The following is a 25,931-nucleotide window of genomic DNA, read 5'->3' on the forward strand; positions in this document are numbered from 1 at the left end:
AGTGTTTTAGCGATCTCTTTATCAAAGTAAAAAGGCAAGTGAAATTGTTTTTTTTTCTGTAATCAGTACCTCTACAGTATTTACTATTTATTTTAGACCATATTACACTGGGTTTAGGTAATAAGGTTAGCAGTAAAAAACCTGCAGCATCAAACAGTGAATAAGTTATTCTCCTGACATTATTACAGAGGTAAAACAAGGATAAAGAGACTGCAAAGACTTTTATTTTTCCTTTCTGCTGCTTCTGTATTTATGGGCCTTACTAGCAGACAATCATGCATGTATTTCCCCACACACGACCACATGCTGAGACCATTAATAAGGAGTGTTGACTGGTAGCTTGATGAACTGATATTGACTGTAGAGGCAACATGGGAGGAGCTCAGAAAGATAAAAGGATGTTTATCTGGGGCTCTTGCATAGAACATTATTATCAGGATCAGGCAGCAAGTCACCCGCAAAGACAGCGGGAACCATAATACCTCCCTATCAAAGATACTAAATGCTTCCAAATGGTTTGTGGTAATGCAAAATCTCTAATATTTACTTATAGACTAGTGTGACTAGTTATTTGTGTGATCTGGTGTTAAATGGATCTAAAGCAACATCAGCCACATATTATGTTTCAGCAAATATTTACCGTATTTCTATTTTGACTGTATTTCTTATAGTTTACTGAGAGAGTGTAAAAGAATCCCAGAAAACCCTAAGTAAATAGCAAATGGATGTATCTTTGATTATTTAATATGACAAAGTATTTCCCCCTTCCTGATTTCTTTTTTTCTTTTTTCTTTGCATATTTGTCACACAACCAGTTGTTTAGGTTTAGGAGACAATTACTTTTTCACACTGGGGCAGGCAGGTTTGGATAGCTTTTTTCCCTTAATAAATAAATTCATCACTTAAAACTGCATTTTGTATTTACTCTGGTTATTTTTGTCTATTATTAAAATTAGTTTGATGAAGATAAGTATGACAAATATTCAAAAAACTAAGAATTCAGGAAGGGGGCAAACACTTTTTCATGGCACCGTATTTGGCTGATTATTTGAATGTTTGGTGATATGCCACACAATAGACAACAGGACATTTTAATAATACATGAAGATTTATGCCCTTTGTATGGCTTCATGAAGTTATATGGCTTTTTAAGTATTTTTATGGTGTACTTTTTAAAATGAATCGCAGAGTTCCTATCTACTGTATCATCCTTCTTCCTTTTACAGTGTTAAAAAGAAATCCCTGCAGTGTGTTATGTTAGTGTGTTGCCCATTCAGTTCAGTATTACCCAAAATATTTGTGTCTTCTTGTGTGCTATAATTTTATTTTGTTTTGTTCTAATCGATAAATGAATAATATAGAAATAATCTTGACAATCTGGAATAAGTCCAAACCATCTTTGCACCAATCAGACACTGATTGGAGAACAAGAGTATTTCTCAAAGACTTTGGACATGGTCCGTACATGTCATAGACTTAACGGCATCATTCCCCAAATTGTTCAGTAGGCCTGTGTGAATTTGGCAGAAGAAGCTCTTCCTGAAGCTCTAATGTATTCTTCACATGAGAGAATTTAACAGATACTGGAGCAGGGTTTCCCTTTTGGCTTACAATCATATTAAACAAAGAGGTATTGTTGCATTATGGTAGCCTACATTACTCCCACAGCACTCCTTTGACCGCTAATTTTCACTCACACTGACAAGTAAATGAATATATATTTACCCAATTAGTTCTTTTTGAAACCTCTTTTATAAATAGAAGCGTGACACTAACGTCTGCTTTTTCTGTTGCCTGACTTTTTTTTTCCCCGCCCACCGCTTCCCCTTTCTCTTCTTTACATTTTGGTCCTTCCTCTGTCCTCTGTTATCCCTCCTCCGCTTTGATTTTGCTACCCACAGGAACTTCCGGAAGCATCTTCGGATGGTGGGCAGCAGAAGGATTAAAGCACAGAGTGAGTCAGATGTGTGTGGTTGATATGTTTGCTCAAATTGACTGTGATGTTCTTCACCCCGTCATCATAAGTGTTTTGTTTTCCTGTTTTTTTTTTCTTGTGTGCACTGCTGCTGCTGCTTTGCTGAGATTTTTTTTTTTTTAAGTCCCAGTAAAGCATTCTCTGTCAAGATTGCCTCTCTTTGAAGATTATATATTGATCGGTGTGTGTTTGATAAGCCGGTGGTATGACTGTGCATGTGTTTATAAGTGTGTGCAGTATGTGTTTTGTTGTCGTAGCACTTTGAATGTGTGTTTTTTGGTTGTAAAGGTCAAAGAAGAAGAAATGACATACATTTAAAAAGGCAAAGACCGCGGGAATGACTGGCAGTGATGGAAAAGTGTTTTTGTTTTTAAAAATAGTGAACTGTGTGTCACTGAGGTGAAGTTATGAGACAAATGGGATCATAGAGTCCCGTGACTGCAACCTTTCAAGACACTTGATAGATTGGATTTGCTCGTCCGGAGTTTAGTTGTCTTTTATTATGTTAGGAAATATGGAAATACAAAGAAATCTGAAATGTCCTTTGCTGAATAAAATAGTGATATTTCTGTCTCTGTCAGCACTGATAAATGCATGTGAAATGAATGGAAAATGAGTGGAAATCATTGAATCTGTAATCTCCCGACATTATGTGAGCCATAAATTTGCACTGTAGAAATAATTGAAAACCCAATATCTTTTTGCTCCTGTCAGTAATCTCAGTGTTGTTCCACACCTCAGACATCCATGCTGTTAGGAGGAAAGCATTAGGCTGGAGCTTCTTCTCACATTCCTACATACAATACTGTGCAAAAGCCTTAAGCCACCCCTCATTTCTTTATATTTTGCTAGGAAAATAGGAAATAGGTGCATGTGTATGTGTATGTGCAAACATACATAGAAATACAATATATAAGGCAAAAACAGAGTTTATACAATTCTAACGAGCTTGAAAGTGAATATTTGTATGACTACCTTTATTCTTTAACACAGCCTGAACTCTCTTAGTCAAGCTTTCTTGTAATTTCTTGACGTCGTCATCATGAATAGTTCTCCAGGCTTTTCAAAGGACATTCAGAGCTTTTTTATGGATGTTTGCTGCCTTTCGTTCTGTCCTCTTTCAAGATGATCCCACACTGCTTCAATAATTTTGAGGTCCAGGCTGATAGTGCTGCATTTTGTGTTTTTCTATCCAGATATGCTTGCACTGCATTGGCAGTGTGTTTGGGATCCCTATCATGCTGAAAATAAAGCAGTTGCCAATCAGATGCTTTCCAGAAGGTATTACATGGTGAATCAGAATCTGGTGGTACTTTTCTGTGTTCATAATTCCATTAAATTTCTCCAAATTTCCCCAACATCAATGGCCAAACTCCAAACTATTACAGAGCTTCCACCATATTTTACAGATGTCTGTGGACGCTCACTATTATACTTCTTTCATGACCTTATTCATACAAGAAATGCAGGGTGCCTAAAACCTTTTTTCCAGGACTGTATAATTAGGTAAATAATGTTCTCTTCATGGACACATTAGCATTTTGTTGGGTCCAAGCCAACCTGAGGATATTAAGTTAGCCTACAGTTTGGTTCTTACTTTAAAAAAACACACAAAGCTCTTATGTTTTTATAATCTTACAAACTCTCATAATCTTATGCTAAGATTATAAAATAAGACACATTTAAATTATTACAAAAAAATCTCTCAAAGTAAACTTGTGATTTCTGTAATCGCAAAAAATGTCTTTTTGATTACAAGACATTAAAAAAGCTGAGTCGATGAAGGATCCATTTATAAATGAAAAGATAACTGAAATGAAGAGGTTGATAGTAGAAGTAAAATTAACAAAGTTAAGTGTTAAGTGAGGATCCATTGCCCTAAAAAGCCACAGAAGCCAATAAAATATCATGCCCTGAGGAACACTGTTGATTAACTGTATCAAACACTTTCAAGTAGTCTAAAAATATTCCAAGAGCGCAGTGATTACTGTTCAAAGCAGAGCAGATTTTATCGCAGAGTAGCTCAGTGAGGCTGGTAGCATGAAGTCTCTCCAAATCCGTATTGATGCTATAGGAACTGGAACAAGCAGCAGGATGACTGTTTGTCTGCTGTACAGTATGTGTTTGTTTGTTTGTACATGCAGGCAGCTTGTGCAGAGGAGAGATGCCATCATATTTACAGTATATTTGTGCCCTTCCTCCATCCACCTTTGCACTTTTATGTGTTTAAGATGGTGAGTGTATAGCAGAAACGGTCAGTTTGCAGGTCTCTGTCTCCCCACCTTGCACTAGCATTCGCTGAACGTAGATCGAAGAGTTTCAGCCGTTCCTGGAGTGATCCCACCCCTGTCCAGAACGATTCTCCTCATGAACCCAGAGACAGTGAGTTTACAGTCTTACACATGCGCACACAATGACCAACACACAGTCACTGTCAAAGAGTTTCTAAAAGCTGCAGTGAGTAGACACAAGTACAGTGCCCTCTGTAGTATTTGGGACAATTACACTTTTTTTTTTTTTTGTAGTTTTGCCTCTGTACACCACCACAGTGGATTGTAAATCAAACAATCAATACGTGACTGAAGGGCAGATTTTCAGCTTTAATTCAAAGGGTTTTGCAACAATTACAGAATTACAGCCATTTTCATACACTGTCCCCCATTTTTAGAGGTTCAAAATTAATGGGACAAACTAACAGAAATGTAAATAAAAAGACTCTTTAATATGTGGATGAATAAACTTTGCAGCTAATGTTTGCCTGAAGTCTAGAACTCATGGACATCACCAAATGCTGTTTCCTCCTTTGAGATGCTCTGCTGGACCTTTGCTTTCAGTTTTGTGTTTAACTAAGTAAAAAACTGGTCTATTGGGTTGAGATCAGGACTTCACTTGACAAACTCTTGGGTTGCTTTTCCAGTATACTGTGGATCAGTATCCCCATTTGCGCTATGAAAACCTGTCCAATTTGCAGCTTTTGGCTTAATCTGAGTTGACAGTATAGCCGTGTACACTTCACAATTCATCCCGATACTTCTATCAGTAGTCACAGCATCAATAAACACTAGTGCCCCATTTCCACTGGAAGCCATAAATAGCCATTCCATAACACTACCTCCACCATGTTTGGCTTCCAGCATCTAGTCTTTGAACATATAAGGAAATCTTTGCTGAACTGACATCAGCTCAACACGAGAATAGGAAAAACACTGGAAACCAAGCTTTCAGAGCAGCTTGGAGCCTGATCCTTTTGGGCCACAGGATTACTTTTACACACATTATAATAAATGATGTAGGATAAACCTAATAAGGCCCCTTTAATGTCCGTGTATATGCAGTAAAATTTGGAGTTGTGAATGTTGTAATAAGATAAAACATTGCATTCAAGTGAAGAGCATATCTGGAAGAGATTCATGAGCACAGAACAAGCAGGCAAAAGCATTCCTGTCAAATTTTAAAAAGTTTTAAACTTGCAAGTCAAATATTATTAGTACATGCTTGCAAGCAGTGAGAGTGTCCTGCTTGATAACTTTGGTCAGTTTGTATTTCTACCATGTGCAAAAAAATAATCATGATCACTTCATCCGCTGGCAACAATATAAATTAAATATCAACCTGACATCCATATGCAAGAGTGTTGATTACAGATGTTAAACATAAATTAATTCTGACAAGATAACAGAAATGAAAACTGTGAGAATAAATTTTGGTTAATGCATTACGTGTGCAGTCAAAAATTATCCATGTGTTCCTTTGTGCAATAACATTTTGACTATCAGATAGATAGAATTTGACATAGCGCTTGAGCTGGCTTTGTGCCCACCCAGTACATTTGTCATTAGTGAATTTCCGTACACAGGTGACTAAGAAGAAGTTGAAAGCCACTTAGCATTTCTCACAGAAAGGAAAAGGTCTACTTTTCATCCCTTTGATATACGAGTATAAATTGACTTACAGTACAGCTGAAAATCACCTGTATTAAATGATAGGTACAGTCTTTGGGCCTTTCTAAAAATCCCAAAATTAGGAGATAATATTATTTTAAAGTCTGTTTTTAAGACTTACAATATTCAGAACCGAAAGGTGGCCTAATAAGATCTGCAGTAGATCCACATAAGATTTTGATTATTTCATTGTTTTTAGTCAGTTGAAAGCTAAAGTCCAGTTTCATGGATAGAAGACAGTATGTCACAGTGCTGCAGAGCTCTCTTTCTTGCAATAAGGTGACATTTTGTCATTGCAGTTTCACAGCTCAGTTCCTACATTTGGCCGTTCAAGGCCAGCTAACACAGGAAAAAGAGTATCTGTGGACACTCGCAGATGAATTACACGTTCACACGTACAAACTGACTGTCTCTGCTGTCGACTCTGACCCTGTCCATCTGTCTCCGTATGACCATGGGTCTTTTTTCAACTTTGTGATGCTCTCTCTTTCTGTGAGTATGTCTTCCAAAATGTTGTCTAAGTCTAGCTGTGTCAACTGATTATTGTGAGCATGTGACTCTGTGCTCCTATAAGGCTTTGAAAACTTGAATCATGCTGAACTGCATGCTGTTTGTGTTTGTTGACGTCTAAGTTTGTGGCTTTATTTTATTTTACTTTTTTGTCCACAGTGTTTCTGTCTTCCACAGTGTAATGAAAGATTAATGAATTGTTGATTGCAGCGTGAAACAGTGTTCGACCCCGCATTTTTCCTTTTTTTGTGAGAAAGAGTGGCATTAAACTTCAGGAGGTTTGCAGGAGACATTATGTCAGTCTTGTTTATCATTTCGTCTGTGTTCATGCTGTTTCATTTCAACTCCCTACTGGTAACAACTGATACATACCACCCGGTCAGACATCAAAGCCACAACTCAGAACTGAGCAAATTTATGTCTCTCATTAGTGCAGGTAAGATAAACTTTAAATCAAACCATGTTAACAAAACAACAAGGAACATAGACAAAGTTACAAAAAAGTCTTCACACAAGCCTGATTTCATATCCAGCAAATCCTCTGGTGCAAAAATCCTCAGATATAATACAACAAGCTACACCGATCAGGCATAACATTATGACCACCTGACTAACATTGTGTTGGTCGCCCTTTTGTTGCCAGAACAGCCCTGACCCATAGAGGCATGGACTCCACTAGACCCCTGAAGGTGTGCTGTGGAATCTGGCCTCAAGATGTTAGCAAAAGCTACTTTAAGTCTTGTAAGTTGTGAAGTGGGGCCTCCACAGATCAGACTTTTCTTCTAGCACATTCCACAGATGCTCAATTGGATTCATATCTGGGGAATTTGGAAGACAAGTCAACCCCTCAAACTCATTGTTGTGCTCTTCAAACCATTCCTGAACTACTTTTGCTTTGGGGCAGGCTGCATTATCCTGCTGAAAGAGGCCACAGCCATCAGGGAATACAGGGTCTATCTGGTCTACAACAGGTGGTGTGTGTCAAAGTAACATCCAAATGGATTGTAGGACCCAAGGTGTACCAGCAGAACATTGCCCAAAGCATCACACTGCCTCTGCTGGCTTGCCTTCTTCCCATAGAGCATCCTGGTGCCAGGTGTTCTCCAGGTAAGCGACGCACATGCACCCAGTATCCAGGTGATGTAAAAGAAAACATAATTCATGGTGCTTTCAGTGGTGGACAGGGGTCAGCATGGTCTGTGGCTATGCAGCCCAATATACAACAAACTGTGCTGTGCTGCATATTCTGAAACATTTCTATTAGAAGCAGCGTTATCTTTTTGGTCAGTTTAAGCTGCAGTAGCTCGTCTGTTGGATCGGACCACACAGGCCAGCCTCTGCTCCCCGCATGTATCATTGAGCCTTGGCCACCTATGACCCTATCACACCACTGTTCCTTCCTTGGACCATTTTTGATCGATAGTGACCACTGCAGACCACGTACACCCCATAAGAACACAATTTGGCCCTTGCCAAACCCACTCAAATCCTTACTCTTGCCCATCTTTCCTGTTTCTAACAGATCAACTTTGAGGACAAAATGTTCACTTTCTCTCTAATATATCCTACCCACTAATAAGTGCTGATCATTTTTATTCGCATCACCTGTCAGTGGTAATAATGTTATGCCTAGTTGGTGTAAATATTGGGACGTGCAGTGCTTTCAGCCACAAAATGCACAGGTCAGTATGAACAAGTCTAAGTGGTCAACTCCTTTTGATGTGGAGGGGTAACAGCTCTATTCTGAGCCCCTCTCAAATGGCCACACTCCTCACCCTATCTCTACGGGCGAGGCCAGCTACCCTTTGGCGAAAGCTCATTTCCGCTGCTTGTATCCGTGATCTCGTTCTTTTTGTCACTTCCCAAAGCTCGTGACCATAGGTGAGGGTAGGGACGTAGATTGACCGATGAATCAACAGCTTTGCTTTGGTCAGACCACTGCAGCGTCCACATCATTGCAGCCACAGCGCCAAACTATCTGACACTCTCTCGCTCCCATCTCCCCTCACTTGTGAACAAAACCCCAAGATACTTAAATTCTCCCACTTGGGGCAGCAACCCGTCCCTGACCCGGAATGGGCACTCCACACTTTTCTGGCTGAGGACCATGGCCTCAGACTTGGAGGTCTCTCATATCTGCCACTTCACACTCGGCCGCGAAATGCTCCAGTGTGAGCTGGAGGACGCCACCTGATGAAGCCAACAGGACCACATCGTCTGCAAAAAGCAGAGATGAGATTCTGAGCCTACTGCCACTTGGCTACGTTTAGAAATTCTGTCTATAAAAATTGGTGGTAAAGGGTAGCCCTGGCCGAGACCAAAATGATTCCAGCTCATTGCTGGTAATGCAGACCTCACTGGACTTGTTGAATGCCTTTTCCAAATCCACAAAACACATGTAGACTGGATGGGCAAACTCCCACGCATACTCAAGTGTCTGTGAGAGGATTAAGAGCTGGTCCAGCATTCCGCTCATGTTCTGCTGCCCGACACACACTGCACCCAACCCCTGTGGGTGGTGGGCCTACAGGAGGGTGGGCCCATGTCTCCTATTTGGGTTGTGTCCGGCCAGCCCCCACAGCCACCAGACTTGGCAGATTTGAAAGGGTTCTGGAGAAGCCATGGAGAACATTAAGACACCATCTGTCATCTTATTAGGACTATGCCTCGATGTTGTCAGGCATGCATACAATCATATGGGGGCCATAAAAACTACTGATTACCATTTTGAGTTGCCTGAATGAAATTTTGGTAAAATGGACTAGTCTGATGCATATTTTTTTCACCTTGATTTTTGGAATGTCTTTGAATTTCAACAGTAATCAATACTATTTCCGCTGTATGATTTGTACCATGTTTCAGTGGTCAGAGAGGTCCAGTACAGAATTTAATGAAATGAACATGCTAATGGGTGCCTCTATCTCATGTTCATTTTGGGACATTGACCAGAAGTCTTAGTGTTGGCTGCCAGACATTCTAGATAGATATTTAGTCAAAGGTTTTAGAATAATCAAACATGTAAAGATATATTGCACCATGTATGTGCTTATAAAAAGCAGGTGATGCTACATAACATGTCCCCACTTTACAATAACCACTTGCTGGACCAAATTCATTTTTCTAGCACTTTTTGTTAGTTGACACCTGAAATTCTGCTGCCACACTTGCCATCAGTCATTTTTTCTTTTCCATTGTTTTTGCTGCGCTCTGCTTTTTTCCTATTCCACCCGTCATTTTTGTATGCCACTGCCATCATTAACAGCTCCATCCTTTTCCTCTCCCCCGCACCCACCTTGCTTCACTTCCTGGACACATCCATCCTTCACTTTGAGTTTCTCTTTCTGTGTCACCTTTCTTGCCTCCCACCCAACTTCCAAAACCTTTGCCTACACTCTATTATCTCAGACCTTTTTTTATCTTTCATTCTCGACAGGTGGAGACCTGCAGACCTCTTGTGGCACCCTGGATGAAGGAGGTCTTGATGACACTATAGACTGGGAGGAGGAAAGAGAGATGGAGAGGCTGGCCTGTGAGGGAGATGACTTTGTACCTCCCAAAATCATGGTAAGAGATCCACGAAGAATATTGTACAGTTGTGATTATCTGTCTAGCATGAAATTTAACCTGTGTAGGTGTACATTAAATCCCTTGGTTATTGTTTTCCATCCTGTTTGTTCACTTTCAAAGACAAAAGGAACTGGATGTGTTGCTTTACACAATTTACAACTGTGAAATACACTCACTGGACACTTTACTAGTTACACCTTGCTAGCACTGGATTGAACCCCTTTTTGCCTTTAAAACTGCCTTAATTCTTCATGATACAGATTCAGTAAGGTGCTAGAAACATTCCTCAAAGACTTTGGTCCATATTGACATGATAGCATCACACAGTTGCCACAGATTTGTTGGCTGCAGATCCTTGATGCCTAAAAGGTGCTCTGGAGGCTGTGGATTCTATTTGAGTACAGTGAACTCAATGTCATGATATCCCCCAAACCATTACACCACCAACAACCTGAACCACTGATACAAGGCAGGATGGATCCATGCTACCAAATTCTGACCCTACCATCCAAATGGCGCAACAGACCAGGCAACATTTTTATAAATGTCTACTGTCCACTTTTTGTGAGCCCATGTGAATTTATTCCTGTTCTTAGCTGACGGGAGTAGCAGCCAGTTGGGTCTTCTGCTGCTGTAGCCCATCTGCTTCAAGACTTGACATGTTGTGCATTCAGAGATACTCTTCTATATACCTCGGTTGTAACAGTTGGTTATTTGAGTTACTGGGTTACGTCAACAAGTCATTTTCACCCAGAGAACTGCCGCTCACTGGATATTTTCACATTTTTTGGACCATTCTCTGTAAACCCTAGAGATGGTTGTGTGGGAAAATCCCAGGAGATCAGTAGTTTCAGAAATACTCAGATCAGCCAATCTGGCACCAACAACCATGCCACATTCAAAGTCACTTAAATGAACTTTTTCCCCTATTCTGATGTCAAGTTTGAACTTCAGGAGGTCGTTTTGACCATGTCTGCATGTCTAAATGCATTGAGTTGCTGCACTTTGCATTAACAAAAAGTTGAACAGGTGTAGAATGTGGCCAGTGAGTTTACATGAAAATTATGAAAACATTACTTTCATTCAGTTTTTACGCTATAGAAAACAAGAGAAATAAAAAAATCTGTTATTATTTTTTATTATTTTGTATTAATGATAAGTTAAAATGCACTTTCATTACATAGGCTGATTACCCAGAGCACAGTCTTAATAACGTATGAGCGTTCAATAAGAAATGTGACCTTTTCCCCTTTTTTCTTCTCATTTATTCTTTTCCTTTTCCATGCACTTAATGCTCTAACAAATAAACTAACAAATGTTTGCTCTCCTGCATTGTTTCTGCTTCATCTTTAGCTGATCTCTTCTAAGGTCCCCAAAGCGGAGTACATTCCCACCATAATCCGCAGGGATGACCCCTCCATCATCCCCATCCTCTATGTGAGTGGAACACACTGAAATGTAAACATGAGCTATAGAAAGTCACATCAAAATGCGTGGATATATCAACTTTGCATACTTTTAAATGCTGCTGCCTGGTCAGTACAGTTTTCCTGCAGTTTTTGCTAAAGTCGTTTGTGTAAATTTCTTTTTCCTCAGGACCATGAACATGCAACTTTTGATGATATTTTGGGTCAGTATTTCTGTCTTATCTGTCATTTTCACCTCCACTATTTCTTCTGCATTATTATGTAATAAAACACTTATTTACCAGGAAAACCTATTCAAAAAGATTTTAATGGAATCAAAAGATACGAATTTGAAATGGAGCTCCTGCAAACACTTTGAGTCAAAATGTAAATGTTTACCCAGTGACAGTAATAGTGTAAAGGACAATTAAAAAATGATAATTAAATACATAAACAGATGTATAGATATGATTTACATGATGGCCTGTCAGTACAAAGAGAATAAGAGATGGCAGCAGTCCCTACCTGTGAAATAAATCACAGACATTACTTTTCTGTCTTGCCTGTGCAGCAGCTTGCTTCAGGAGTAGGGTTTGAACTATAAAGGCATACTGCAGAAGGTAAAGGTCATGAAAATATCTAATGTGGTATATTTACTTGGAACCAGTTTCATCTTGCAAATGATTTCTGCACTCTGATGCTTATAATAGAGGCATTTAAAGTCACATTCTCCAGAGTTGTCCAATGTAATGATGAACTCTGCATTGATTAAAGCTCACACATCGAAGGCACAGGGACGCCTGTGAATGTTTCTACAGACACATACAGATTTTCATTTGAATATCATTGAGCTGTTTTATTTTACTGTGACACTTCCTGCCACCTCAAGCGCACACTATTGAGTTCAATTTAAATTACATCTTCTGTTTGTGTCTCTGCTGTCTATTACTACACCTGTAGTTGAACTCACCCTCACGGGATTTCACTTTGTGTTCTTCCTCTCTTACTTGTGGCTTCATTTTTCTTTTTTCTCTCCCTCTCTCGGTCCCTGTCGTTCACATCAATCCCTCCTTTTTTCCTCACTCACAGAGGAAATAGACAAGAAGCTCACAGCTTACAGGAGAGGAAGCAAGTTCTGGAGGATGCTCATCTTTTGTCAGGTGAGAAACAAGAGGAAGTTCACAAAAAATAATCCTATTTTATTTCTTTTGAATTGTATATTAATTACTGATTAACCTTCATGCCCTAATGCACCCATATATGTCTTGTAAATGTTTGTTTTGTTTTTTTTTCCAAAGGAAGTACATTTACATGAAATGAGTTCTGAAAAATTATTTGAGGTTAAAAAAAAGGGAGGAGAGATAACATGACTGCATTTGGTATTGTTTTCTTTTGGTTTGTGTGACATATACTTTTTTCTTTCTTTTTTTTTTTTTTGGAAGGGAGGCCCCGGTCATCTCTATTTACTGAAGAATAAAGTGGCAACCTTTGCTAAGGTGGAAAAGGAGGAGGACATGAGCCAGTAAGCTACTTCTGGATGTTAGGGTCCATCTCTTCTTAATAAATATTACTTTATACCACACCAGTGTAAAATAAGACAAAAATAAGACAACAATTCCCATCTATGTGCCACATTTTATGAAGCATGAACATGCAGTGATTCTTTTCTTTTAACCTAATTCAACCAGGCAATGAAACTCTTGAGGTTAAGAGTCTCTTTTGCTCTTGGCCAAGGCAGGCAGCACAACATCTAAATACAGTTAAGTTCATAATTTGTTTTGTCCTTTATTGGGTTGAGTTCAGATGCCTGACTTGGCCATTGAAGACTATCCCATTTCTTTGTTGTGAGAAACTCTTGGGTTGCCTTTGCAGTTTGCTTCATTATCCCCATTTGCACTGTGAAGCACCATCCAGCTGGTTTTGCAGTATTTGGCTGAATCTGAGCTCAGAGTATAGCCCTGTACACTTCACAATTCATCCTGATACTTTTAGCAGCTATCACATTGTCAAAAAATGTGATAGCTAAAGAGAGAAGCGTTCTGGATTTATACTTTAGACACATTAGCCCCAATGGACTTAATGAAGATTTTGATTTGAGACCTTATTTGTAATTTCTGAACCTTACTGTCCACTTCTTCTTAATCTGTTTTTGACTCCATCTGTATGACAGGCTTTGTATATGTTTGTTGCCCATGCCATTCCTAGATCATCTGTTTATTCTCATGACTGTGATGTTGTGCACTGTCTTGCTGTATTTTGACATTTTTAACATTCTTATGAAAACATACATTACCTTGTGCCTTTTGGTTTACAGTTTTTTTTTTCATTTTTCTTTTATCAGTCTACTCTGTTTTGACTTGCTATGTAGTTATATATTTTTTACGATATTATTGTATAGTTTTTTTATCAGATAATATATGATGTGCACGTGCTCATATGGATGCCTTTTCTTCCTTGTTTGGTTAATAGGCCTCAACAACCACATGATCAAAATTAGATGTGGGTGTGTGTATATAGCGTGTTCCCTGTAATGTCCTTTATGTCTGAGGAAGGGCAGCTGTGCCTGAAACGTTACATATATTATGGTATTGTGTTACAAATCATTCAGGAGCTTTCACTGGTGTGTGGACTGTACTTTTCTTTTTACTTGTTTGTTAGCTCTGCACCCAGTTTTTTACATTTTTGGATTGTGCGTGTCCATTTAGAATAAATGCTAGTGACCCAGTTCCACTAACAGCCATAAATGCCATAACATTGCCTCCACCATGTTTTACAGATAATGTGCTATGCCTTGGATCATGAGCTGTCCCTTTCCTTCTCCATATGTTTTGCTTCCCATCATTCTGGTACAATTGAATCTGTGTTTAATCTGTCCAAAGAAAATTTTCAGAACTGTGCAGCTCTTTCAGATGTTTCTGGCCAAGACTAATCTGACCTTCTTGTTCTTGGGTGTAACCAGTGGCTTCAGTTCTTAACCATGGAAACAATTCTGCCATCATGCACTTTAGTTGTCTTCTGTGGTCTTTCAGGCCTTTTGGTGTTGTGAACTGGCCAGTGCATTGATTTTTTTTAAGAAAATACCAGATTGATGATTTGGACCTACTATGACCTACTATGAGATTTTAAATTACTGTGAAAAGCAACAAGATGCAAATGTAACACTTTGAATCAACTCCAGATATTATGTCTGCTTCCTTTGTCATGAAATAAGAAGGGAACAGGCCTCACCTGGCTGTGAAATTCCTTGTCATTCAATTTTCCAATGAATTTTGAGCCTCTGAAATTGGGGGACTGGGTATAAAAATGTATTGAATTCCCAAACAGTTAATGCAGTAATTTTTTAAAACCCCTTGAACTAAAGCTGAAAGTTGGCACTTTGATCACATATTGATTGTTTGATTTAAAATCCACTGTGGTGGTGTACAGAGGCCAAACTACAAAAATTGTGTCTTTATCCAACAAATTATGGACCTAATTATACTTAGATAAATACACTAGACTTGAAAAACATGACAGCACGGCCAGAAACTCGTCCTTTAGATAGCTAACCATTACCACCACTTCTGAGCAATAAAAATGAAAAAAGGGCATAGAGCCTCATTTTCTTTGATATTTTATTCCAACAAAAGAAAAATCAAAATGAGGGCATAATTTTATTTTAAAGTTAATACATTTCATTGTGTTTAAAGTTCCTAGAACAAACATATAATGTATGCTCTTTGCTCCAATAATACTCTTTCTTTGAATGCTCCCCCACCTGATTAAATCAGCGATGTTCCACTGGGATTGTGCAACATTATAGCTACAATATTTCTTGTCATTTATGAGCACCATCTATTGCTATTCTTCTTGCCCTGGGGAACATTTATTGATTCAATTTGCTTCTTTTAAAGTGTTTAGCAAATATGGTGATATCCTTCTGCTTTATACATTTGGTAGCAATATATTCATTTCAAATGGCTGCAAATCATACCTTGAACTTGGCTTGTCTGAATGTTACACTTGATGTTAACTATTTACAGTCTCATTTTACTTTTACACTTCTCAGGCTGACTACATTCTTTATTAAAAACATTATTCCATGTAACAGTAGCCTTTGTATTTGTTCAGATTCTGGAGGAGACTCAGTCGCTTCATGAGTAAAATCAATCCAGAACCAAACCTGATCCACATAATGGGATGCTATGTCCTGGGTAACCCCAATGGAGAGAAGGTATTTAGACACTAATGCACTACTACACAAACTCACAGCAAACATGATGCAGTAATTACAGAAATAAATCAATATTAACCATCACTTTCCTTACTTCTCATTAGCAGGTTTACTCACGTAGACTAGAATAAAAACACCTGAATATTCATCTGGTACTCGACCACAGTTTTAATATTATGTATTGGAAGGCATCACAACAGCACTTATAAATGTGCCATTTTGTAGAAAAATGTATTAATTTAAATTCAGTTGATTTGAACATGAAAATTAGCTCTCTAGCATCATCGATTTTTTTTTTTTTTTTTTTTTTTGTTTAACCACATCAGGTGGACTAAGAGTTTCCACACAAAAGCTGTATGGTTTGCAGACAGTAGATGGAAATTTTGAATAAATTAACAAACTTTTTACACTGTTACTGACCGAGTAAATAGTCAGGTTAGTCAGCCCAGTTTCACTGAAATCAAGTTAACTTCTTCCTTCTTGACGCACACGAGCTGTTAGCTTAGTAGCAAATGTGTAATGTGATCACACACTGAATTATACAAAAATGTAAGTTGCTATTACTTAAATAGTCCTGAGTGTGTGAGGTAAGCTAGTCCAGTCTTTGAATTCTGTCGTTTGTGTATTTAAATACATGCCAAGAGTATTGTATGAATCTGTGAGGATAATGTGAACGCTCCAAGAGCTATCATATGTGTTTTCTCATATAAGATTCCCACACCAGTTGACTTCATGTCAGGAAAAAAATGTTGAAGAAAGGCCCTGTGATGGTACTTAAAGCCTTGTGCAAAATAACATAACTTGTGACAGGCCGAATTTAATAATGATGTTTCCTGTGCTAAGCTGATATATTAGAGCTTGACCGATAAATGATTTTTAAGCCCAACATGAATACAGATATTTGGTGATTATATAGTATACAGAAGCGTATAGATATATAGGTTTTCTGCTGTTTTTTGTTGTATTTCTTAGTAGAAACTGCGAATCTGTTCTATTCTACATTGTGCAAAACCTTTTACAATAAAACATGTGACAAAACAAAATAATTAATAATAACTAATAATACTAAAATAATATGACAGTGCAGTTTAAAAATAATCTTCTTTTATTGTCATAAGTCGTAGATTACTCATTCTGTCAAGCTCAGCTCAGATCAGCTTGGTTGTTGTGTTTGTGGAATTTAAACCACCTGGTGCCAACAGGAAATTTGCAGAATGCCCTCTGGTGGACAAACTGTGCAACGCCAACACTGATGGTCATAACATCGGCCGTTAAAAATGCCGATACTGATGGTTAGGTAAATAGCTAATATCGGACCATATATTGGTCAGTTGCATTATATATATAGCTATTAAGCTATGAATGGTAAGCACAATAATAAATGAACAATGTGATAATGTACAGGCCATCTGTGTAGTGTGAATATAACTGTGTAAGATGCGGTGCTCTTTTGTAAATCCTATAGTGGGACCAGTGCATAATGCATTAAACTATATTTTTATCAAAACAGAATTGATTTCATAACTTGGGATGGTTTGTTTCTTATCATTACACTCACTCCTGCCCAATTTAGCCTCTTCTCTCTCTGTACTAATTTCTCTGTTTGCCACCCACTGCTTTCATATCTGCTCCTCGTGTCTGTATATATGTCTCTTTGTCCGATCAACACGCAGTCCTTCTGGCTTTCTTGTTTTCTCCCGCTCCACCTGTGTTCCTGTTAACCCATTCTGAGTAATGTTACTGGATAGAGCTGAGTAGCACAAGAGCTGAATGATGCTGCATCCATCTCTCTACCTGACATGAACAACTAAGACACAAAGCTAAGAAACTAAGAAACAAACACACACCTGCACACCCACACACAAACAAAATAGCACTCACACATGCAGACACACATACACACTCTAGCCAGCGGTGTTAGTCTGACCTAACTGTCTGTTCCAGTCATGTCTGCCAAAATGCCTTGTGGATCTCTCCCGGATTGGACAGTCTGCACTCCAGTGAAATATACACGCTGACAGACAAAACAGGCAAATGCAAGCATCGCTTTCAAGAGTGTGTGAATCCAAAACAACAAAAATGAAGTCCTTTTTTTTTTTCTGGGGTTTGGCTTAGTTTAGAGAGCTGCCTTTAGTTCCTGTGACTGTCTGTGTTTTTTTTAAACACTGCCAAAATCAATTAGACCCTTTTATTAATTGTGCTCTAAGCTGTTATAAAAGCCTCCATTCTTCTGGAAAGGCCTTCCACAATAATGCAGAACCTGGCAGCTTGGCTTTGCTGACACAAAACTATTGGTGAGGCTGGCCGGTGATAAAGGAGCGATGGTGATAGGCTGAGTCTGTGTAGGTTAGTCAAGCTTTTCCACACAAAACTGCCCATATGTTTGGCAAATCAGGTTTAACCTCTCATTTACCGTTTTGTAGCCAATAAGCAACACATCATCCACACTTCCTGTTCATCCAAAGCTTTAATGGAATCATTTTGGATCTTGTTTCAGTCCATTTGTAAACAGCTGCAAATGCCCCCAGATGCTACACTCCAGACAGCACAAAGCAAACACCTGAAACAGAAGCATTTCTAACACATCAAGTAAGCCTTCAGTTAACCACAACACATGATTTGCACTATAAAAGCACAGCAAACCTAAAGCTTTCTGACTGCAGATTTGAAAGAAAGCCACACACACACACCAAGTGAAGAAATTACAGACTTTCTTTTTTTAATAGTGGCTGCAGCCCATTAGTGTTACAAGGGATGGTTTATATAAGGTTTAAGGTGACAACTAGTGATTCCTTTCATTGTTCAGTAATCCATCAATTATATGATCAACAATTTTAAAATATTCAAATTTAAAGCTGGGAATTGATGCTTCTGTCTTACCATCAGAAGAAAGAATGCACATTTGTGTCTTTTGCCATAACAAGCTGACTTTATTACCATCCTTCTGCGTGTTTCTCTGTTTGTGAGCTTGTGACAGTGCACTCTACCCTGCTGCAAGCGTATTCAAGTGAAATGCAATTAATTGGTGTTTGCGCTCTTATCTCGACCCAACAGCTGTTCCAGAAGCTGAAGAATCTGATGAGGCCTTATTCTGTTGAGTTCGAGTCGCCGCTGGAGCTGTCTGCGCAGGGTAGATCCAAACAAACACCCAAACACATTCAAGCATCTGCTGTACAAGGGCTCACGCACACATAAGCATATGATACATCCAGTACATATGAAATGATATAGACACATGCCATCTGTCCTGCTTTAACAACTGGACAAGGAATTTACTCAAACAGCTGTTGTCTCATTTAAAAATCACATTTATTTTCATAGTCGCGTCCAGTTTCCGTCTTATTTCAAATTGTTTACTTTCTTCTTTAACATTCACTTGCTTTTTGTACGCTTATCCTCCGCTGTTTGGGTGGTGTTTTAGTGTTTTGGTGCTAAAGTGGTGTTTAATGCATGTTTTTTAGTCTTCATTCTCCAAACTGTCCACAGGCATACTATTACTGAGCACTTTGAGACTTGAACTTCTCTTTTCTCAATTGGGAGTAGCGATGTACAATATTCAGTACAACAGTCAGTATTAAAAAGAAGCCTGCTCTCATCTCTGGGAACCTTTGGGGTTTTTCAGCTACACCCACTTAAAGACTTCCCAAAAACTATAGATTAAGAAGGCATCAGCCTCTGCACCCCAGATTATTATCCTAAAGCAAAGAAAATAAAGGGTTCTATAGCAGAAATTGAACCAAACTTGTGTCATTGATTGAACTTTTATATTGACAAATTCTGCTAAACACTTAAACCCCAGAAAGTTTTAGTGTCTAAGGGCAGCATTTTCAAATTCTTGTTTACTGCATTCACCAGTAGCAACAAAATCAGAGCAACTATGGCTGAGATATAGAGCCTCTTTGTTTAAATAAAGCAAAAACACTGATAGCATCTTTCATTAAACCTTTTCTGCCTCCTTAAAGGCCACTGCTCTGAAAACCCACACTCTGATTTGTCAGACAGGATTTATGTTAAATTTATAAAGGGTAAAGGTAAAATAAAACCCCAGTTGTTTTCATTTTTTTGTAGCTCCACAGACATTTTACAGCTGTTCTCATGAAAAGCTTTAGCATACTCAGCTGAAATTAATTTATAGAATAACACAATACTGTAATGTAAGGAGGAGATCAGGAGAGAGGTACAACAGTGAGTGTCTACACCCATCTGTAAAACAGAGGTGGAGGCGCTGTCATGGTTTGGTGCTGCCTTTCAGCCAGTGGTGCTGGAGATCCGGTCAAAATTGGTGGAATTATGAACACAGAAAAGTCCCATTAGATTTTCATCCACCGTGCAATACTGTCTGGAAAGCGTCTGATTGGCAGCAGCTTTATTTTTCAGCATGACATCACACTGCCAGTGCAGTAAAAGAAAAATTGACTTTCAAGTTTGTTAGAATTATACAAACTTTGTTTTCGCCTTACAAACGGTCTTTCCATTTAATGAGGGGTGGCTCCAGACTTGCAAAATACTGGATGAATCATAGAAGCATTTAAAAAATACACATCAATGCCATAATTGTTTTACTATCTCTGTGGGGACTTCTGTTGTTGTTTCTTGCATCATGATTTTGTCTTAATGTTCTTGACCAAATAAAGACTCAGCTTCCTAAATGCATAATTCAGATATTTCCTATTTAAGGCAAAGAGATGATCGAGACATACTTTGACTTCCGCCTCTACCGCCTTTGGAAGACACGGCAACACTCCAAACTCTTGGACTATGAGGATTTTTTGTGACAAAGACATCTGGATCAACGGTGCAGCGGAGCCGTCCAGTGCCACGAGGAACCTGTTAAAACTGATCCAGCAACTGAACATTGCGTTACTGTAGTGGTTGGCCTGTCAAGTCAACACATACAGTCATACCTGCTTTCACCCTTGAGAGGCTTCGGAGAAGAGGGAAGGCAGCAGCAGAACAAGGGGCTGAAGATAAATGAAATTATGCTGTGCCTCTGCTCTTCCTCCTTTTCAAAACTAAATGTCACAGACTAACAAAAAAAGGCCGAATCAGCATCAAGAAAGAGGAAAAAGCAAGAGAGAGATGGATTATCTGCATCATAGCAAACAAATATGTCTGCCTCTTGAGTTTGAAAGCAAATCCATATATCAAATGTGTAAAAAAAAAAAAAAAGAAAAGAAATACCATTTGAGTCACACTTCTCTGTTGCAAGGACTTAATTTTTGAAGCTGATGTGCTTCAGAAAACTTGCTGAAACTCATTCTGTCATACTGTGGTTCTGTGTTTTGACTGGACCTCTCCAATAATCTCAGACCCCAGAGTGAAATACAAAATAAACCATATGTCGATGTGTGTATATATCACATTAATATATTAGCATAGCTTCAGTCATGCAAATACTCTATATGAGAGAAATGAGGCATCATTTATTTTTGATGTGCATTGTTGTGCAGTTTCATATGGAAATACTTTGGAATAACTCAGGTTTTAGCCATGAAGTAATTAACCTGTTTGTCTATCAAGATATTGTAATCTTCATCACCATTGCTTGGAATGAATGTATTATCGCTCCAGAGATGCGTCTTTGGTTCGAGGAACTATTGTTTTGGGGTGGAAAGTACAATGTTCTGACATTGTGTGAATGTGTGTTTTACTTGTTAAAAAACAAAACAAAAAAAGCAAACAAAAACATGCAGATGTGTGTATTTTCTCTAACTGCTCCTCTGGTAAAGGAAAACTTTCATTCCCAAAACTATCCTTCTGTCACATACATCCAAACGCAAAGACAGTCTAGTATCCTTCATGATGTCAAGAGGGATGTAACAGCCATGCAAGTGCTCCTAGTCCTGTAAGTGTAGGAGTTTCCTTATTGATCTCTCCTGCTCTTTTGCAGAAGGTTCAGGCCACTTAGCAGGCCCTTGTCAACAGTGCGGGCTGCACTCGCTATCTGCCAAACACACTTGGCTTCTCTTAATGGCAGCCAACCAAGCTTCCGCTGCCTCTCGCTTCACTGGGCTGTGATCCAGTCCGAGGACCAGAGCTTTCCGAATTTGCCAGGAGTTTAAGCTGTTAGCATCTATTTGCTTCCCCTTCTAGGTGTCACTGTATGACTGACTCGAGTGACCTGAGCAGTCTCAAACAGATTAAGGAGGGTCAAGCGCTCACACAAACATACAGTACATGCACACAAATGCTAGGGCTGGGACAGAAATATAGTTTAAGAAATCGTTAAATCAGGGCTAAGTTAAAAAGCCATTTTACACGTACAGTACCACGTCTGAAGGTCAGTTCGCTCGTAATGAGAAGGACTGCTCCCGTGAAAATGTTTTATAATGTCTTCTGTGGCTCAGGGGGAACATTTTAGAAAGAAGTGAACCTGGTTTATGTGAGAGCTTGCATTACAAACTGGTGGTGTTGAATTTGAAAGATGTGGGAGTTTGGACTGAAAGAAAAGTTGCATTAGGGGAAGTGTAGGATTCAGGGTTTTAAACTGTGACTTAAATCAAGATCACATGTTAAAAGGAATTGATTCAGAAATCCTGCTCATCCCAAAGGTTCACAGACTCTAAACATTTATCAAAAGCAGCTGATTCAATCACATTCTGATAAGTGCCCAAGATCCTAAAATCTACACTTCCCATAATAGTTTTATGTAACAAAAAGCAGCAACTCTTAGAAAGCACAAAAATCTCAATTCTACATTTTTTTATTTATTTTTTTGCCATCTAAAGCAGGTAGTCTGCAAAATATTCTGCCTCTGTTTAAATGTGTCAGCCTGAGAAATAAGCTGAGGCCAGAATATTGAGCTGTTGTGCTTCCTGAGTGCTGTGTCAGAGGGAGCAATTATTGTGAATGCATTTACGATTTACTTGAAGGTGCAACACAACGTGACGTGAAGTCACAGCTTTCTGTTCAGCACTTCTAAATGTTCTGAATGGTTTCGAATGTAATTTCAAACCGATTGTTGAGTGTGGGTGCAGAGGTTGCAGTCAGGATGGTGAAACCTTTCAGATTAGAGTGGTCAACCTGTCCTAGCCCTGCGTAACACAGACACATGCAAATAAACACACACCAGGCAAAGCTTTTCTACATCAGTGTATGGTAAATACTTTTCCATTTGTCATTTATTTGTGTGGATGTGTTAATATTTGAGCATTATGAGCAGAACTTTTTTGTGTTTTTAAGTCAGCCAGTCTCACTGGAGTGCTCTCTACAGGCTTAACATTGGTTTTTATTTGCATTTGTCCTCTCTGACTTAGAAATGCTGGCCTACAGTTTGTCTGGCACAGTTAAGTGCTCTCTCAGCCTGAGTCACGGAGTACATGTTTTCACTACAGATTTAAAAGTCCACAGTTATGCAAAATGCCATTTCCTGAGTCATTTTAATTCCAGAAAAAAAAAAGCATTATGCTGCCAAATTCTTGAAGATTTTGTCCTAAATGGCTTCTGGATTTAATGGGATATTATTTGATAGGGTGAATTCAAAAGCACCAAAGAAAAGAAATTATAATTTACAATACTCTAAATTCACTGACCTCTGACTCAGGAGTTTGAGAGCACTTTCCTCTGTTTTCAAACAAACAAATAAACAAAAACCAACATTTCACCAGAAATCTAATTAAAGATGCAAATGTGTCTACTTGTGATGCACTGCTTGCCTTTTTTGATACATTTAAAGGATCAGACAGAAAGGAGTGAGGTATTGGTTCATGCATAAAATCTGACCTTGCTCTAATCAGCTCATTTATTATTTCAGTGACTTCCACTCCCCTAATTATCCACGACTCTTCATCAGTTCAGATCTAATTGCTTTGAAGTTTTTTTGTTTTTTGTTTTTTTTTTTTTGGGGGGGGGGGGGGGTGTAACAACATAAAAAAATAATAGTAGGCATGTTTCTCCTGATGTTATCTCATGCACACTATCCTGCATTAGAATGCCAGTTTTAGTCTTAACACTATGTGCTAACTTCACATAGTGAAGTTAAATAGTGGAAACGTCACTGACTATGATGGAGGTATGCACTGGAAAAAAAGAGCAATGAAAGCCTGTAGAAGGAAAACAAAATATATGCACGTGAATGAGAGGAAGATAGGTGTAACAGTTAAAAGCTGCAAGGACTAGAGGTAGTGAAGGTGGATGACTTTAAATACCTGGGGTCAAATATCCAAAGCAACTGACAGTGCACAAGAGAGGTGAAGAAGAGACTGCAGGTACAGTGGAGCAGATGGAGATGAGGGACAGGAATGATTTGTGACAGTAGGACAGCAGCAAGATGGTGACACAAACAAAAATTTGATTACATCAGATTACATCAGAGGGACAGCTCAGGTTGAGCACTTTGGAAACAAAGTCAGAGAGGCAAGGATGAAATGGTTTGGACATGTGCAGAGGAGGGATAGTGGATATATTGGGCAAAGGATGTTAAAGATAGAGCTGCCAGGCAGGAGGAAAAGAGGAAGACCACAGAGGAGGTTCATGGATGTAGTGAAGGAGGACATGCAGAGGGTTGATGTGATGGAAGAGGCTGCTAGGTATAGAGTGAGAGCGAGGCAGATGAGGGGATGCTGTGACTACCTTTAGTCACAGCACTGGGGCTGAGGGGATGCTGTGAGTGAAGGCTCACAGCATCCCCTAAAGGAAGCAAATGAAAGAGTGAAATGCTTAGAGCACAAGGTTAATGTACAGCACTCAGCCAAAATGGATCCAGTTGCCTTTCTATGCTGTACACTGAAAATCCAAACAATACAGAAAAATATAGCACAAGGCTAGCCTGACACGCCAGATGGGTTGTTACACAGAAGCACCTGGGAAATCTCCTTGGCAAAAAAGGATGCTGACAGGTGATTAGATAAACCATCTGTCTATCATTGTACCATGGGCTAACTTCCACCTATTAAATCAATGAACCACAGGATTTCAAAGCAAAGAGCAGGACTTTCCTGGCCTGAAAAAGGAAGCTGCTGTGCAAGTACAAAACACTGCAGTTCCTCAAGCAGTTGCTGTTAAACGGGGCCTCTACCCTCTTGTCGTTACACTTATACTGACTCCAAAAAAGAAAAAGAAAAAAAAGAATGCACTAGCAAAATTAAGGCATCAGAAGGAGACTTTACAAACTAACTGGTGGCAAGTTGGGAAAAGAAAAAACAGGCTGAAGTCTGAAGAGCTTTGAGAGGTAGAACTCGGTCAACTGTGCAACTGGCATGTCATAAAAACAGGCCTATCAGTCCAACCCAAATGTTGCTCAGAAACAAGCCTTGCTGTTACTTCAGTGTCAGTTCCATAAGTATACCATTCACCTACAGTATCAAAACCACTGACAGGTGAACTTAAAAACATCCATCACCTTGTTATGATGCAGTGTTTGCTTGATTGGCATTCAAGTGAATATTATTTTGACATGTACTAAGCACACTCTCCATGTCAACAGTACACAGCAGTGGATGTGGACTCCGCCAGCAGGAAAATGTGCCCTACCACAGAGCAGAAACAGGCCGAGGAACACAACAACTAAGAACAGCCTAAGGTGTTGACTTGGCCTCAAAAACTCAAAACCTGTAACTTAACCACACAGACCCCATAATCCAAATGATCCCCAGGATCCACTGCTAATGTCTAGTCTGGAACCATTCATAAATCCTGTGTCCATGCCCCAGCAGGTCAGAGCAGGTGGCACCGGGCAGGTAAAATTTTGACCAGGTGGATTTAATGTTGTGGCTGATCAGTTTACTTTGAAAGCGGGAGACAGAAATTTAATCGTGCAGACACAACACAAATGCAGGATTATTTTGTCCTAGGTTCAGCTTACAAAAAAATGCAGATAAGGTATTCCTAACTCTCAAAAAAGAGGTTTTAAGGTGGTTTATCTCCCTGTCCCAGAAACGCCTTAAATCCCTAATCTTGGCGCACTTGCCTTTAACACAGTCTGCCTTCTGTATGCTGCTTTTCCACCTCCGTCTCGCTTTTTCTGAACTAGAATGGTGCATTAGCATTGAGTTTGATATGCAAAATAGAGTTTGCAAACATCACAGACAACTAATACCCAACAGCAACCTATATACAGTAGCACTAGCCTAGTGTGTCCTAAAAGTCCACTTCTTTCCCCAGGCCAGCACTGCCTATCACACATTTCCCATTCACCTTTCTCTTTTATGCAAACATTGCAGACTAAGGTTTAGTGAACAGGTGAAAAAAGCATTGTTGATTAGTTAAGCAGCTCCTCAAAATGCAAATCTGCATTTCAGTTCATAAGTTAGCGCATGATGTCTGCTTTTACATTAAAATTTAACTATGTATGTGTTTGTGTATTTAAACACAACATTAAC

General features: G+C 39.0%; 1 protein-coding gene across 1 annotated transcript in view; it reads left to right on the forward strand.

Moving 5' to 3' along the window:
• Positions 1 to 23,248, forward strand: part of nsmfa (NMDA receptor synaptonuclear signaling and neuronal migration factor a) — a 49,060-nt gene extending 25,812 nt beyond the window's left edge. The window contains exons 7-15 of the mRNA XM_030743142.1: positions 1,902 to 1,954; positions 9,860 to 9,990; positions 11,347 to 11,430; positions 11,590 to 11,623; positions 12,489 to 12,559; positions 12,842 to 12,921; positions 15,510 to 15,612; positions 18,667 to 18,742; positions 20,290 to 23,248. Of these exons, the coding sequence (XP_030599002.1) occupies positions 1,902 to 1,954; positions 9,860 to 9,990; positions 11,347 to 11,430; positions 11,590 to 11,623; positions 12,489 to 12,559; positions 12,842 to 12,921; positions 15,510 to 15,612; positions 18,667 to 18,742; positions 20,290 to 20,387 (730 nt within the window). The 3' untranslated portion in view covers positions 20,388 to 23,248. The remainder of the gene's footprint in view (positions 1 to 1,901; positions 1,955 to 9,859; positions 9,991 to 11,346; positions 11,431 to 11,589; positions 11,624 to 12,488; positions 12,560 to 12,841; positions 12,922 to 15,509; positions 15,613 to 18,666; positions 18,743 to 20,289) is intronic.
• Positions 23,249 to 25,931: the final 2,683 nt, after the last annotated feature.

This window comes from Archocentrus centrarchus, chromosome 12 (genome assembly GCF_007364275.1).
Source record: "Archocentrus centrarchus isolate MPI-CPG fArcCen1 chromosome 12, fArcCen1, whole genome shotgun sequence".
NCBI classification, from domain to species: domain Eukaryota; kingdom Metazoa; phylum Chordata; class Actinopteri; order Cichliformes; family Cichlidae; genus Archocentrus; species Archocentrus centrarchus.